The sequence below is a fragment of the Lagopus leucura genome, unplaced genomic scaffold (genome assembly GCF_019238085.1).
Source record: "Lagopus leucura isolate 7727_CA_CO unplaced genomic scaffold, USGS_WTPT01 Super-Scaffold_100009, whole genome shotgun sequence".
Taxonomy (NCBI): domain Eukaryota; kingdom Metazoa; phylum Chordata; class Aves; order Galliformes; family Phasianidae; genus Lagopus; species Lagopus leucura.
Window position 1 is genome coordinate 13,395,003 of NW_024962266.1, and position 17,230 is coordinate 13,412,232.

The window sequence follows — 17,230 nt, forward strand, 5'->3', positions numbered from 1 at the left end:
CTGTAAAAACTCACCTCTAGAGTTAGTACATCAAATGAAAAGGCTGTTTAAAACAAGTATCACTGCTCATGTTGGTATTCATATTGATTTTTTGCAGCTGTGGTAAGATGTTTTGGTTTTCATTTTCTTAAGTTAACCTGCTTGGCTTTATCAGACTTCCATAACCTGAGAACTAAAGTTCTGAATTGTTTCCATTTCAGAGGTTGCGAACTGAAAACAGGCTCCTAAAACAGCGCATTGAAACATTAGAGAAAGTAAGTAAGCTAGTGACCAAACTGAATCTGTTATTTATATTAATTATATGATTAGTCATCTTATTATATGAAATGGGTCTCATAACTTACTATTTGTTTCCAGTTGATTTACAATGTTCACTAACAGTGCTTAGCCAAAAGCATGGCAATAACAAAGCTGTTAAGGTCAGTGCTTATAAATGTTTGTCTGGCTCTTATTTGAAATGTTCAATTTCAATATCTGGTTTCTGTAGCATTTTATTCCTCAACTAGAAGTATTAAAGTACAGAAGACTACATAAAATGGTGTAATGCCTGGGTGGAAAAGAGATTATTGTGAGAGAATCTCACTTCTGATAATCTGAAGTTGCTAGGTGTTGTTATGTACGAGCAAAATGACAGGCTTCTGAATGGTCAGAGAAGTGAAGGTGAAAGATTGTTGTCACTGAATACAGCAGTAGAGGGATGTTGTTGCAGCATTCACGTTTAGTACAGAAGTCTGCTGCTGTCAGCTATTAATTCATCTTACATGATTTGGAATTGTTGTAGAAATTACAGATACAGGGGGCTGGGGAAAATAATTTCTCATGGATATAGTCTAAAATAGGGTTTTGTTAGGCTTCTTTGTAGCTGGACAGAATGTCCAAGTGTGCACGATAACTTGTATTATGTACTGATAGCATGCAAGCGTTGTACTTTAGCTTTCCTGTGTTGATATTATGCTTCTTGTGACAGACTCAATCTAGGAAGGTGTGCTCTAGCATGAGAATGTTCTTACCCTTTTTAATTGCAAATAATAGCTGTCTTTCAGCACATAAAGTTGAATGCTCATGACTTACAAAGAATTGCTTCACAGTGAGGAAAAGGATAGACTAAATTTTATCTGAAATAATTGAACAGTGTTGTATTTCAGATGTTTCTCCAAGAAGCCATAATAAATTTAACAGCCTGTGTCAAATTGTGATTAATTGTGATTTCTAAACTGTGGTTTGGGGAAAAAATGCACATTGTGAGGGACATCTTGTGAAAAGAAGTTGTGACCAAAAATTTTATGAATCTAGTTGTTTCAGATCTTGAATTTGCAGGTAAAGCTAACTGAAGGGAACGGACTCTGATATGTTTAATTCTGTAGCAAATGATGTTAGTGTTTTTTCTTTTGGATTTATAATAGTAAATGTCCCTGGTTTATGCTTGATTTGCAGAGGTTTGAAGTTTGATTTTATTTTTTTTTTTGCTAGGAACTCAATGATGAGCCACCTGACAGCTCATGTGCCTGTAAATTCTGTGTATAAAATTTCAAGATTCATTTTCAGAATATCCCGTTCTGATTGGAATTGAAATGCTTCAAAATGAAAAATCATCTATATTAATTATCCTCGTCCAAAATTTTTGTCATCAAAGCATCTAAGAACAGATCATAAAGGAAAAAAGAAAAAAAAAACCTCATATAATTCTTCTGTTGGGAACTTATAAAAATTTATTTCCTCATTCTTGCAAATGATTTACTTGCGATTTTCTTAGCATACTGTAATGACAGACACCTTAAGATGCAACCTTACTACATTTAACTGATAGCTCCTATAACCAGTTCAAACTTTGTCCTTGGAATTTTTGTAAGATTCGGGATGGTTTAACTATCCTTGAATAGAGTACCATCGAATCTGTGAAAATTGGGTGCTTACAAGGGTGGTAGAGTGCAGATGTCTGTAATGAAATTGTACATTTAGCAGGGTGGAGGAAATACAGTGCTTGTCAGCTTGCACGCATTTGTTGTAGTACTTCAGTAAGGGAAAAGGCTCTATGAACTGAGTTGCTGCTAAAGCTCATCGGAACAAAATATTAGCTGTCATAGTTGAAATTTTCTACTTAGGTCTTTCAGTGTGCACTGTTTAATTTCCCTGCTTCATCTCTGTGGAAGCGTTAGTTCTGCATGGATGTCTGTGCGCTTAGTGGAGTTGCCTTTGTGCTGAAATGCCTTCCTTTCGTAGTGTTCAGATAAAAATAACCAATCTCCTGTAAAAAAGAAGTCTGGCTTTTGTGCCTGCTTGTATCAAAGATTGACTCGTTACATCTGTTGCAGTAAAAGGCAGTTCCTGCAATTTCCAGCCTGAGTTGCTTTAACTTACATAAGAGCTCAACTTGTAAAAACAAGTTGCCTGTATAGAAAAATGGGTAGAATTTGGACACTTTCTTTCTCTGCTCTAGTCTTTTTTTTTTGTCACTATTATCACTCTCTTGTTTTTTCTTTTCCTTATTCCTATCTGAATTTTTCCTTTGTAGGAAAGTGCTTCCTTGGCAGATAGATTGATACAGGTATAGTCTTCTAGTCTTTTACTGTATGACTCTTTCTACTTTCAGAAAAACCAAACTGCTTTAATGCATGCATACTTGCATGCTGCTCTCTATCCTTGCCTTGTTGATTTGGAATAAATATATAGCTAATCTCTTACTAGAAAGTCGTTTAATATATTAAAAAATTAAAAAATATAAAGCCAGTAGTTGCACGTTATAATAATTTTCTAACCTAATGTAATTCTGGTGGAAATTTTTGTTTCAAATGGATTGAGACATTATTAACACTTCAATTGAATATTGCAAACTTAAATCTTTGCATGTACAGCTGAGTAATATTGCATGAATTGACTTCTATTGAATGCAGGTACACAATTGTGCTTGCTGAAAGGATATCAAGCTTAGTAACAAGGTACTAAAGCAGCTGCTTAGTACTACATTATCCAAAAATTCCTACTAATTGTATTCCACGCTGTTTGCAAAATCAATCTGAAATACGCACCTGAGTACTGCAAAGGCAGTCTTTCTTGGATTTGTCCTCAATTGCTTTTGAGGGGAAAAAACCCACATAATTATGTCCTAAGGGACAAGTGACAAGGGCCCAGGAGGCTGAGGAAAACTACCTCATAAAACGGGAGCTGGCCACCATCAAACAGCAGAGTGATGAGGCCAATACTAAACTGGAGCAAGCTGAGAGTACCATCAGGGAGCTCCAACAGCAGCAGCAATGGGTAAGGAGCCTGGCAGCACATCATCTCATGTTTTTCATTCACTCGTGTTTGTTTTTCCTCATTGTGACATGGTGTCTGTGCTGTCCTTACAAATGCTTGTGTATTGTGATTTCCCTTCTTAAGAAGTATACAAATTGGACTAAATGCTATTTTGATCTCTTCTTACTGATAGATGGTGGAATTCATACCCTGGATAAATGTAAGTTTTTTTTTTAAAAAAAAAAAAAAAAAAAGAGAAAACAAAAACAAAAAACCACCCTAAACCAAAACCAACACACAACCTTTTCATGTCTAAGAACTCTAGCCACTGCAAACTATGTCTGTCTGAATATTCAAACTTGAGAGTTGATAATGCCATTTCCTAGCTTCTCATTTAAGTTGCGTGCTTCAATATTGATGGTTTTTTCTGGTTACATGCATACTTTCCTACTTCTTTTGCAAAACATTAGCAAAGTAGCTATCCCTTGCTTTGGAGACAGCACAAGAATTCATTAAAAGGTGTGGATTTGTGTGCAGGTGGAACAGGAAAATATGTTATCTGCTATATTTGGCAAACACTGTGTTTGTATGTACTATGAATTTTAGGTTGTGTGATGTGCAAGACTTTAGACCATTACTGTGAGGCTGAAGTTACTTTCCCTAAGCCACTTGCAAGGAGTTTGGTATCTTTCTCCAATAGAGGGAGGCTGCTTATGCCATCTTCACTTGGTGGATAAGCTGTGTGTTTGCAGTGTTGGTGTGACCATACCTGTACTGCCTTGTACGAAACTTGTTCAGAGCCCTAGACGCCTCAGGTATATGAAACGTGATATTTTAGAACTAAAGCATTCTGCAGCTACTTAATAAATGCCTTATTGGTTTGGTTTATTTTACTCAGCACCAAAACTCTGGAGGTACTTACATTTGTTTTTGGGAAGTGGAGAACAGATTTACTGTTAACTTAGATACAACAGTAGTTTGTTATGTCTGTTTAATGTGTTCAGCTGTGCAAATGATGCATCTTTTGGAATAGTTGCAGGGCATTGTAATTGAGCTGTGACACTGTAATGTGTAATGCTGATAACTTAATTTTAGTTGTATTTTCTTCAGGAAAAAGCATGGCAAAATGATGGCTGTGGAAGTTCTATTTCACTTCAAAGATGATATATATGATATATATGATACTCTTGGAGTGTGTATTAGTGGAGGAATCCTAGTGACTGTTACTTCCTAATGGTTCTGAGCAAAGATATGGGAAACTGAATTGCAAAATTGTTTCTATATTGATTCTGTAGGTACAAGATATTGAATTGGTACTGCAGGAATAGAGAGAAAGCAATGCAAGAGTGAGCAACTAATTTTAAGCCATACTTCCTAACCTGTGTGCTTGCAGCTTTGTTTTTCTCCACTTACGTGAGAGAGTGACAACAGGAAATAGTCTGGCTGTTTGGAGCTGAGGTTGCAAATTCATGGGATTACAGATGGGTTTTTACTTACTAGACAGTACGTTTTTGAAGTGCAAGAAATTGTACTGTGGTGATAAAGACAGCAACTGAATTAAGGTGGTGGAACTTCTGCCCTAAGCAACGGGAGCTGCGTGGAGGGGGCGGCAGGTGGCTGCACGTCGGGCACCACCTAGTGGGAAGCCACGCATTCTGTCTGAGTTCTGGTATTCACTTCAAGCAGAATCCCCTAGTAAATCTTCTTACCAGTGTCTAGTGGCAGTGGCTCCTGGCAGTGCTCATTTTCAGTATCGTCTTCATAGCTGCTTTGGTGGTTGTTGTTTTTTTTTTCCAGTTACTTCAATTTTGTTCATGGTTAGAGGAAAAAAAAAAAAAAAAAGATTGCAGACTGTACTGATAGATGGCTGCATAGTTGGTCTCCTCATTCGAAGGTACAGCATCTATCATGCATCCTTGGTAGCCTGAATCTCTTCCAGTTATGAGTTCTGTTTCAACATGGTATTTAGTAGCATGAACATTATAACAAGCCGCAGTATTTGTAAGAAAGGTAACCTATCATTAGTAAAAAAAAAAAAAAAAAGAAAAAAAAAGTTATGATTTGTGTTTAAATGCTATCTGGGGCTTATTTATAGCTGTGCTGTGAGAGCACAAAATGGGTGGATTAAAAAAAACAGAAATGTTGAAGATCCTACAGAGTATGTGTGTGCCTTTGAAGAATTGCTCCCTTCTGACACTTTTCCTTAGGGGTGGGGATTGAGATGGGTAGAAGAACATCCTTCTGACTGTATTCCAACAACTGAAGTCCAAATTACATGCAGCTTTAATTTTTTCTGTATTGCAATATTTGTAGGGAGTTTTCAGTTGAAACAGAGTGACTTAAATCTATTTAGAGGTACTTGTTACCATTTTTTCCCAGTATAAGTAATGGAATTTCTGCTATAGTTCTTATCTCAGATGACCTGAAAGTTGTGCTGATGTTCGTATAATGAATTGCATATTAAGAGTCATCAAATATGTTCTACATATTTCTGAAAAAATTTTAGGTCATTTGGAAACAGAAGTGGGAAAGAAGCATAAAATAGTAAGGCTTGAGATGGAGACTTTGCATATCATTTTACTTTGGATGCTAGCTTTTACATCTTTCTGTGGAGCGACTAACCGTGTAACGGTTTTAGAGATAGTGCACAGTGCGTGTACTTTTCTTGTATTGTTATCTAGGAAAAACAACTGTAAAGCTAAAACACCATTCTGAAGTACTACTGGAGTTCAGTGCTTCAGCTCATTTGTCTAAATGCCTCTGAAGAAAACGATACTAATCTACTGCTGTGGCAAGTGCAGTCTTATAGAGAAATCTGCCACAGACTTGTCCATGTGGTGGGCAACTGGGAGATTAAGAGGAACGCTATTTGTTTCTTCTCTATAGTGCTGGTCAACTGTGATCTGTATAGATGAAGTTGTGCCTGACAAACCTTGTTCTCAGGTATGCTGAGGGCAGTGGTGTTTGAGGGATTAGGTGTGAGGGCAGTGAGACTGTTCTAAGATGCTCTTGGGGGGAGTATTTTTTTTGCAGGTTTTTTTTTTCTTCTGATTTTTTTTAAAAAGAGATTTTTGTTGGATATAGAAGAACAAATAATCTAAGGATTTCAGCCCATTAAACATACCTCCAGAAAACAATATCAGTCTTTCCTAGAAATACTTGCATTCTTAGTGATGAGCCACATCATCGGTCTGAATGCTTGAGAATTGAATTTACTGAATAAGAGGCAGTTCAGGAAGCTAAAAGTGCTTTATTTCTTAATATTGAGAAAGCCCTCCAGGTGTGTTACAAGTTGGAAGTTTAATTGACTAAATATTCTGATGAAAGCATATGCATTTTACTGGGTAACTTGTAGCCATGTGTTTGGTTATAGTCACAGCAACTGCATTCTCAGTAGTTGCATTTCAGGAACTCATACCAGAATTACTAATAATGAAGAGTGTGGTAACTGACATAGGAAAAATACGCTTATAATGAACGTCACAACCTTACTGAAGGTTTTCCTTTATTTTATTCACTTTATTTTACAATATACTTTACGTCTGAATTTTCAAAAATACTGAATTCATTGAAGTGCTATGGTTAGTGTGCAAATGTATAAGCAAAGTTAACAGGGCAGTATAGGAAACTGGAAAGGTGTTTTGCAAACAGATACGTTTATATACATTACAAAAGTAATATTAGGAATGTTTGGCAATCTTACTATGTGACACATGAAGGAATAATTTGGAAGAAAATAAATCCAGTTATGTGAGGCTAAGCACAAGGATTTAATTCGGGGGTAAATGATTGTAAAACTGGGTTTTTAGTATTTCAGGTTATAGAGGCATCTTCTGAAGATATATCAAGAAGAAGTGTTTCTATCGTGAAAAGGTTGGAATGGTGCTCAGAAATGTAGATTTGTGGTTTTCTTTGACACAAATACGAGGGCTTAAGGCAAGCACATAAAGGCAATTAAGATGGATATTTAGCAAACAAAGTAGCATTTTCTAGCATCAATTTGATTATAAATTTGTCAGCGATTTAACCAAAAGTTGTTTTTAAAAATAAAAAATCACAGCTTTGAGCTTCTGAATATTTTTAAAAATTTATTTTGATCTTGGTTATACCTTATTGCCAATCCACCAAGACTGGGTTTAAAGGAGTGGCATGGCTGTTTTTGGTGCTTGCTTTGTGGCTAGGTATTTAGAAGCATTTAACTGTGTCCCAAGTAGGCAAAGTCTGAAGGCAGATTTAAAAAACAAGTTGTGAGTCCAAAACTGTTTACATTACTCACATGTATTGTTTCCAAATCAGGATGTGTTTAGCTCTTCAGATCCACTATTTCCACTCCATTTCCTGAAAAGTCTAGAGGACTCCAAAGCAAGCATGCTGTGTTCATTTTTGTTTCCTATTCTCTTGTTTGTGGAATCTGAAGCAAGAAACTGAGAGTCCACCACTCCATCAAAGTTGCTGTTTATGTCATTTGATAAACTTGTTCAAACAGCTAAGGAAGAAGAAAGCTGTTGCCTGTTCTCTGTCTCTGCATATTGTTTCATGTGCTATGGATGCCCTCCTGTCGTGTGTGGTGATTCTGAAAACACGTTGGCGTTGTCTATCTGTCCTTTCCTGACATTTCAGTTCAGGGCTACCTCTGCTACTTGCTGTGTGAAGACAATATGCAGATTGAAAATAGTACGTATTAAATCAGTGTTGTGTAAGGAAAAGTTAATATCTTTGTGCAGTGTTCTTGGTGTGTTCAGCTGTGCAGCTAAGTAGTCAAGCACTTTTAATTGGGTAGTCTCTGTGATGCTGAAAACTGTTTGCACAGGTTACGTTTGCCTTGTAGTGTTTTGTGTATGCTCCTCTGTTGTAATTCTGTGGATTCATATCCTGTGTATTTTAAGATATGTAATAAAAATGTATCTGTAAACAGGTGAGTTTGATCAAATACGGTTTAGATGTAGTTGGCATATACAAGTACAAAAATGAGAAAGTACTTCTGTGGCCATGTAATCGTGTGTGATAAATTCCTGTTTGGTCTGTTAGTGAAGTTTGTGCGGTGAAAGTTAGGGAATGTTATATCCTAATAGCAGCACACAGAACTGAAAACTTCTCCGCTAACTCAGCTTTTTTTATATGAAGAACTAAGTTGTTTGATGCAAAAGCAAAGCAAGATATGGCTTTATAGAAATTCATGGAATATTCCTTAAATTGCCTCGCAGAGTGAGTAGAACTTTCTTTATGAATCCAGGTATAGTATTAATTTGTCACAGTGTAGTTAACAGCATCAAAGATGTATTCAGTTAATTCCTTTTGATTATAACTGTTTGGGGTAACTGCGTAATCAGTAACTGGACAACTATGTTTTTAGCATTGTAACAGTACTGGATAACAGTAATTTAAATGCTGATATAGGATGCCACGGCAAGTCATGCAGGTCTAACAGTGTGTGGTGAATCTCAAGTTATGTTAAAGTCACTCAGGAAAACAATGTGTTTTCTAACTATTGACTGGACTGAAATGTAGTGAATATGATTTCAGTTGAATTTCTCTGTTGAAATACACGTTTTTACAAAATTGTACTTAAGCAGGTGTAATGATAGCTCTTACTTTTAAGCTCTGACTAATCAATCAAATAAGTTAATGATAAATTAACTTGACTCCAGTTGTGAGATTTTTCTCTTTCTCCTGAGGTTCAGAAGGAGTAGCTTTAAATTCTGAACTGATATTTTAATACTGAAGTATTGTGTTAAAGTGTGTAATTCTGTGCAGTAATAGACTTGGACTAAGTTCTGTGTGTGAAGTACCAAATCTGATGTAGCCTGGACCTATGCTATTGGTATGCCATCTGTCTAGAAGGGGCTATACTACTACTTAGTCCTGTATTTTTTTTCCTCTTAAATCCATAGGGTTTATCCTAAAAATATATTACAAGGAAGAATATATATTCTGTGAGTAAATAGGAGCCTAAAGGTTGGGAGTGAAATAAAGAGGCAAGCCCAAGTAACAGTGCTTTGAAGCATACGTGACTTATTTTAAATTCAAGGTTATGGAAGGCTTCTGCTGAATCAAAGTTTGAGTAGGGATCAAGAGAAATCCTCATATTAGCCTTGTAAATAGCTAACCTTAAGCCTTTTTTCAACACACCACAAAATAGCTACAGATCCTTCATTTTTATTTTTTTTTTCCCTAGTTTGGATAACATTGAGAAGAAGGCATGAATCATTGCTCATGAGTACTCAGAGGGGTCTCAGTCTGATCCTATACCTTTGGTCTTGTATGGCTGAAGTTGTTTGAGAAGAGTAGTAATAGGGTTTGTACACATACCAGTGGCGATAGACATGTTAGTAGACCTTCTGTATCTTAAAGTAGTATTTCTAGTCTTAAGCATTTGAATGTATGGTTTTTCACTTCAAATCTGACATGACACCCATTTTGAGCTATCTGTGCTTCATACTAAATATATTTCTGCAAACTTTGTAGCATAAATGCAGTTCACGATACAGTGAAGACTTTGTGCTACAGCTGGAAAAAGAGCTGGTCCAAGCCAGGCTGAGTGAAGCAGAATCCCATTGTGCCCTGAAGGAGATGCAAGATAAAGTTCTAGAGATGGAAAAGGTAAACCAAGCCCAGGATCTTTGGTATAAAATAGCTCTATAGATGGAATGCGGGTCCCTGTAGTTATTTGTGTAACTGTGCTCTATAGTCTTGACATATGTTTTCATGATTGTAAGATGCTTTTCAAATTTGAAGTTGATTATAGCAAAAACAAACAACAAAAAATAAGCCACACCAAACAGAAATATCAAAAAACAGTAACAAAAACTAAACAAGATGTTTACACTGAGAAGGGCCTGTGATTGCTTTCTCCTGTGCCTGTGTTGGAAAACGCAAATTCTGGTAGGGTCTTAACAGCAAACATCAGCTGTTTCAAAACTATATTCTGCAATGAGTAGCAAGCCTATGGTGAGCCTTGAAGTGATGTGGAGCTATGAGTAGTTGGAGCAGACACGAAAGAGGAGTTCAAGATTGCCCTTCCCCAGTCTTGTTCTTGAGTATCTCCCACTTATGGGCAGGAAAGTGTATCTGCTGTCCTTAGCATGAAACTCTGCTGCCTTTCAGGTGCCAGTCATTTTGTAGTTTTCTGATGTCAGAATTCTAGCTGGATTCAAACAATCTGTCAGGCACTTTATTCTTAATTTATTGTCAGGTTTTTCTTCACAGAAAATAGAAAAATCCAATTGACCTTATTTAAAGCACACTCTTTTGTTGTTTTGGGAGATTATTTCCCTATGGAAACTTGAAAAAGCTGCATATTCAAGAATGTGGACAAAACTTACTAGTTAACTTCACAGGACTCATCTAGTTAAGATTTTACTTAAAGAGCTTGACTGGGAATCTGACAGAGCAGTAGTGTTGTAGTTACACTGGTAAGAGGTCAGAATCTAGCATCCATGTCCAATCTGCTAGTTTCGTTTTTGTTGTCCTCTTTGTTTTAATATTTCATTTTTAAATGTGTTATTACTTGTATATTTAAACTATGTTATGTATTTTATATGCTGCCCAAGACAGTCCCTCTTCACTCATTGTGGCCTGGGACAGCCAGAAGGTTGCATACCCATGATTCTCTAAAAATTTAGAAAGAATACCACTTTTCTTGAGCTATGGGAGTTAGCATATACTGAAAACTTTAAATATGAAAATGTTGGAGTTGTGGGGAAAAAATGATGTACCAGGCAAACTTTGGGTGTCAAGAAACATTTTAGTCTTTAATGAACTTAGGCATGTGAGAAAGTGACTCAGGTTAACTCCCCTCAGTTTCTATAAATACAACTCTTTATGTGGCATGTCACTAACAGTAATCTGGAAAAACTCTGCTTGGTAACCTGAGACTTGAATGGTTGTACTGCCCATAATGTAAGCATTAAGAAACAGTCAGTTTCTTGGTTTGCTAATGCTTACAGCCCATGATTTGGAACATGCTAGTAAGTGGTGGCTTTGCTGTGTTAATGTTGAAGTACTACACTCAACTCTCAGGAAAAACTGGAAGCTTTCCCAGCACTGTCTCTAAATACTTGATTTTGTTAGAAATTACTACTGAGAAGTACAGTAGAAAATGATGAAGCACAATTGAACTTTGAGTGTTTGGTGAGCAATGGTTCAATAAAAGGAAACTAGTTGGGCAGCTGTCCTCCTTCCCTTCTAGTGTTTTTGTTTTATCCCCAGACTTTCATTCTTTCATCACTTTTCCTAAGTAACTTCTGTGGTGTGCATTGCTGTTTTGTTTATCTCTTTCCAGTCTTTCTACTTTTTTCATGTCTTTGTATACATCCATGTACTTTCACTTAAGAGCTTTCTTGACTATTATTAGTAAATATTAATGCATAGTTTCTTTATCAACATACCTTTCTTTTTCAAAAGCAAATTATCTCCTTCCCAAAACCTAAATTTCCATTTATTTTTTTCTGTAAAACGGAGTAAGAACTGTAACTCTAAAGGTGTAACTTTTGTTCCTCATTTGCTTTATTTTTGTCAATTATTTCATAATCTTTTTTTTTTTAATGTGCCAAAAGTAGTGTAAATAATCTTTGGGAGGGATAATATCCAGTGAAATGGACAATTTAAATATACTTGTAGTCATTAGATATATTTTTAGGTACTTTATAAGAGATGTAGTAAGAAATTTTGGTTAGCAATAGGAGTTTTCATGTTTGTGTTTTGGAGTGGATCTTGCTAAGCAATATTTTGTTCAGATGCATGTTTAAGAGGATGTTCCTTGTTCCAGAGGAACAGCGCTCTCCCTGATGAGGAAAATGTTGCTAGACTACAAGAAGAACTGATTGCAGTGAAACTAAGAGAAGCAGAAGCTTTGATGGGTCTCAAAGAACTAAGGCAGCAAGTCAAAGACTTGGAGGAACACTGGCAGGTATGGGCACCAAGAGACTGTTCTCTTTTTCTTCTTTTCTAATGGATGATGACAAGGCAAGAAAATCTTGAGATGTTAAGTAGGAACTAGTGACTGTGGATTGTGAAAATATCACTAACTTCAGAAGTATGTTGGAAGTTGTTCTCTAGCTGTTGCAGATGACAGAGGCCTGTACTAACAACCAGCCGTCTTGGTAGAAAGGAAGTATCCCATCAATACTTCCACTTCAGTAAATATTAAAAGCTCTTTTTCGGGATGTATTTGAAATCCTGTGACTTAATCTAGTTGGGAATCGCCGCCTTCGGTTTTTTAATGCTCTATTCTTAAAACTTGTATAGATTTCTAGATTTTTAGACCTAAAAGTAGCATTTTGAGCAACTTGGCATTGTACAGCTGAGACATCAAGGAGTTCTTTAAAGGAGATTACTTAAGTGAAATTAGAGAACACCAGGAAAGATGAGATATCAGCAATGATGTGGGTTTTTTTAGCGTCACCTAGCTCGCACCACTGGGAGGTGGAAAGATCCTCCGAGAAAAAATACAGTGAATGAACTGCAGGATGAGCTGATGACAGTCCGACTGAGAGAAGCAGAAACTCAGGCTGAATTGAAAGAAACCAAACAAAGAATGACGGAGATGGAAACACAGGTATGATATTTAGCATATAAATTGACCAGAATGCTGCCAGACTAGCATCAGATGGCCAATACCATTTAATGGTCTGTACCATTTATGGGGATGACTTTAGCTCTAAGATGTCATAGTCTCTTTTTTAACTGTTTTTTTCTTCGTATCTTAGATTGGGAGGGAGAATCAAGTGCATACAATCAATCTAGCGTACTTTAATGTCCCCTTACAGGACTAAGCTTTCACAATTTCTTACTTGGATTAACTGGTAAACTCTGAATGTGTGTAAATCCTTATCTGTTCAGTTGTTACTAGGATGCTAACAAAAGTGTGCTTAAGGTATTTCCACCTTCACAAACCTTTACCTAATTGATGATTCACATATTGTAATTTCAAGTCTTAAAGTAACAGTGCTTTTCTTGTGAAATTGCCAGTACTAGATCATCTCCTGAAAGCATGAATATGGTTACTAAGCAGGAATCTTGGTGTAACAATAGCCTATTGTCACTTTTCAGCAGAAGCTTTACCTTTCACCTGCTAAGAAGTGTATTTTAGCATTACTGAAATGTGCAGAATAGGCAAGAAACAACTTATCTGTTAAGATCCTTTTTTTGTAACTGTAGTGCAAGTTAAGTGGACAAATCTGAAAGTGCAATGTACAATTGGTACATTCATATTAATTTGTGAGCTCTCCACTGAATTGATATTGAACGTGCTGTTGATTGATAAGCGTTTGTAACAGGTCTCTGAGAAATCTTCCCATGTATCAAGATGTGGTATTGAAGAGGGGGAGAATGGCTATACAATATGTGGTAGCTTACTACTGATAGAGGCACCAGTTTATTCTACACTAACTGAATAAAGGTGTTTTTGTGCCTTCTAAAACTTGTACTTAAACATAAATACTGTTAATGTATGTTTTGTTGTTTTTCCTTTCTATTTGTTTTAGTCAGTAGGGGGCATAGGTATCCTGCACTCTGGGTTACATGCAATAACCTCAAGACCTCTAGGTTGCTCTCGTTTCAGTGCTAAGCATTGAGTCTGTGTTTATGTTGCTGAGCTGTCATTTGAAACAAATGCAGTGGTTCTCAGATTGTGTTGATCTATGCACAGCCTCCTGTAAAAAATGCCTTGTATTAAAGCACTGATCTTAGTTGTACTGTATTACTTCCAGGATTTCACTGGTTAAAGAAGTGTGCATGTAGTATTTCTGATATACTTAATGTTCCGTGGTTGCACCAGCTAGTAATTGTAATTGGGGTGCACGTTCACAAAGTCTTTGACTTACATAAGTGCAAGATGAGTAGAAATGTGTACAGCAACTTTATGTTCTTGTTCTTAAAGTGAATTCTCTATTTAAGAACCCTTGAAATATCATAGCTGTGAAAAACAAACGTCATGCAAACTTTTGACTTCATTTAAAAAATTCTCAATGTTTTCCATCAAGTTTTTTTATAGCAAATGATCTGTCAAGTCTGTCTTGTCAGACTTTAGGGAGGTAAACTAATATGAAACATCTCTTATTGATGTGCTTTCTTTTTTTTCCTTATCATAAATGTCAGAGTCAGATCAATAATAACCATTTGCGAAGGGCAGAGCTGGAGGTCACCAGCCTGCAGGAGAAGGTACAGTATCTTACTGCACAGAACAAAGGACTTCTTGCTCAGCTGAATGAAGCAAAACGTAGACAAGCGGAGATTGAATGTAAGGTAAACAACATGAATAGACCATTTGCTTGCTTCTATGTTTGTAATTTGTAGTGTTTTCCACTACTAATTTATTTTCCAGTTTGACAGTGTCATCTTAAATTTACCATCTCAAAATCATTTGAGGTTTTGACAAAGCTGTTTCTTTGTGGTCTCACAAAGATAAACTTTGACTTCAAAGTGTGGTTCTGCTTTACTCTCTACTGCTGTCTGTGTGAAATGAGTAAAAAGACACTCTTCTGCTCAACAGATTCTGATTGCTATGTGCTCTGATTGTCTTAGTGACAGAAGGCAACTTCAATGCTATTACTGCAGAACTAGCTTGGGTTCAGAAATGGCAGTAAAAACCGTCTTGGAATGGAAAAATGCACAGAGAAGAGTGTTAGGGTATTCACTACCTAAACAGTAAACAGCTTATAAGAGATCAGCCTAAAAATACTGGGCAAGAAAGTGTTCATTACCATCAGTGCACCAGAGCTCTACCTGATGTTTTCATCCCAGACTTAGTTTCATAACTAAGTACATAACCGATCCCTAATAATTTCTCTTTCAGTCATGTGCATGCAATATGGAAAGGCAGTAAAGGATAAGCCCTACAAGGTTTTCTTTTGACTTGGATGAAACTTTTCCTGAAATGACTGTTGATACTTCTCTCAAAGTGCAGTCTTAGTTGGAAATTGCTGTAATTAAGACCTAATGTACTGGAGACAGTAAAGCGACTTTCAACTTCACTCTGTCTCCAAAAGATGTTTGTGGAGTTTTTTATAAAATCAGCTGGCGCTGAGTGGCCAGTAATTTCTAAATAGATGAGTTGTGTGTTAACATTCATCCCGTAACAAAATGAACGCTGCCTGTTGTACTGCAGTTGCACATTTAGCAACTTGAGAGCAGATGCTGTTACATAATGTAAGTTGGTCATATCTTAGTTATGTCCATGGTGTATCCAGACATTTTGTTTCTCTTTTTTGCTCATATAGAACACAGTTACCAGCTGGGTGTTTATTCCACGTTTTTTCCAATGTACATGTGTTTTGTTTTAACAATATATAACTTGAGGACTGGCTGAATTCTCCTCGGAAGATTCTACTGATAACGTAAATAAGAGTGTCAAGAGTGTAGTGAGTGGCTTGTCACAAAGCTGCTAAGTCTGAAGATGAATTGGCACTCTATGCATAATTTTCCTATAATATATTGTTTTTACAGACTTAATTTCTTCTTGTAATCCTTTTTCTTCAAGGTAGTGCATCAATGTAATCAATTCAGTTGTGTAGTAAAATTTCATCTTGTCTTTGCTAATCAAAGCCGTATTGTGTAATTTGTAATTGGCAACTTTTTGCTGGTTTCCCTTAGTTCTTTCCATAAGGAAAATGAAGCTACAGCAGTAGCAGCACTTGTCCTACCTATAGGTACCAAAAGTAGTTTCAGTGGCACTGTGCTAAGTAGTGTTGCTACTGACTTTGGCTTGAAATATAGAGAATATAGAGTAGGTTGAATTGAAAAAATAATTTTGCTCTGTAAATACTTAAAATAGTCAAAATAAGATGTTGCTGATGCAACAACTTCATAATCAAAACTGCAGTCTCAGTGGTCTTTCATATAATATAATGGAGCAATACAGATGTTAAGGTTATGTAGCACTAAGTATTTTAAGCTACACTTGTATTTCCACTTTGCATTTGCGAAGTTCTTTTGTCCCGATTCCCCTGGAAACTGATGTTTGAGTATTTTTTTTCTTTGTCATTTCAAGATATCTCAAGCTTTGCTCTAGTGTTGTTTGTCACTGAGGTTTTGCCATGTAACAATATTCGTACTTAAAAATCCAAGTGAGTCTTTCTAACGCACCTTCAACTCCCCAGTTCTCTTGTGTAAAACAAACAAAAAAACCCAAGTAGTATATTCTGCAGCTTGTCTCTCTTGAAACAGTATCTTATACTTAAGTAGAAATTGAAACTTGTGTAGCAAGCTGTATCTCATACCTGTGCAGTTTTCTGTCGCTGGTGTGTACTTCATGGCTTTTTATGTTTGCTACCTCTACAGCAAGGACTTCATCGCAAACAGTTTATTTGAAACACAGCAATAATCTCTCTAATCAGCTGTGTTAAAGGACCTACAACAAAAGAACTATGTCCTCACCCCAGTTGTCTTTCCTATCAAATCCTGTGGTACTAACTGAGCATATGCCTTGTTTCAGTGATAAAATGTCAGTGCCATCTAGAGCAACACTATTGACTCATCTCAGATATTTAAGTCAAATCAAGCCAAAGAGAGTCAGCTTGCAGTTGACTACATATGATCCTGTAGGCTTGTGGACTTGGCTTCATGCAGGCAGTCACACAGTAGAATTTAGCAATAATGGCTGAGCTTTGACTTTGGGTTCCTCTAAAATGGAATTAGGTGACTACAAATTCTGCTAATTAGGTACTGCAGAAAGTGTGATTTAATTACAGGGCTCTTTTTAAAACATACAGCATCTTTTCATGTAGCTACTGTGCACAAGTTTTGGCAGTTAAATTCAGTTTCAATCAAATTGTCTAAAAAAGTAAGAGTAGCAAGTATTGTGAATTAGAAGCACACATTAAATGAAGTACACATTAAAATAACTGTGATACTTGAACTAACCTACACTAACTATAGTTTGTGGAGTTCCACCATTCTGCCATGGATGCTATACCTGCGACTCACCTGTCTTTTCCAGATGTTGCACTCTACCTGGAAGTATTATTGACTCATTATGTATCCCTTTTTTCCCTGTGGT

General features: G+C 36.5%; 1 protein-coding gene across 6 annotated transcripts in view; it reads left to right on the forward strand.

Moving 5' to 3' along the window:
• EVI5 (ecotropic viral integration site 5) overlaps nucleotides 1–17,230 on the forward strand; it is a 65,529-nt gene that overhangs the window by 19,646 nt on the left and 28,653 nt on the right. For 4 of the 6 annotated variants that reach the window (XM_042873374.1, XM_042873370.1, XM_042873371.1 and 1 more), the window contains 7 exons: nucleotides 201–254; nucleotides 2,513–2,545; nucleotides 3,109–3,255; nucleotides 9,700–9,834; nucleotides 12,002–12,142; nucleotides 12,632–12,790; nucleotides 14,332–14,478. In XM_042873374.1, the coding sequence (XP_042729308.1) occupies nucleotides 201–254; nucleotides 2,513–2,545; nucleotides 3,109–3,255; nucleotides 9,700–9,834; nucleotides 12,002–12,142; nucleotides 12,632–12,790; nucleotides 14,332–14,478 (816 nt within the window). The remainder of the gene's footprint in view (nucleotides 1–200; nucleotides 255–2,512; nucleotides 2,546–3,108; nucleotides 3,256–9,699; nucleotides 9,835–12,001; nucleotides 12,143–12,631; nucleotides 12,791–14,331; nucleotides 14,479–17,230) is intronic. The other 2 variants (XM_042873375.1, XM_042873373.1) reach the window with 1 other exon arrangement.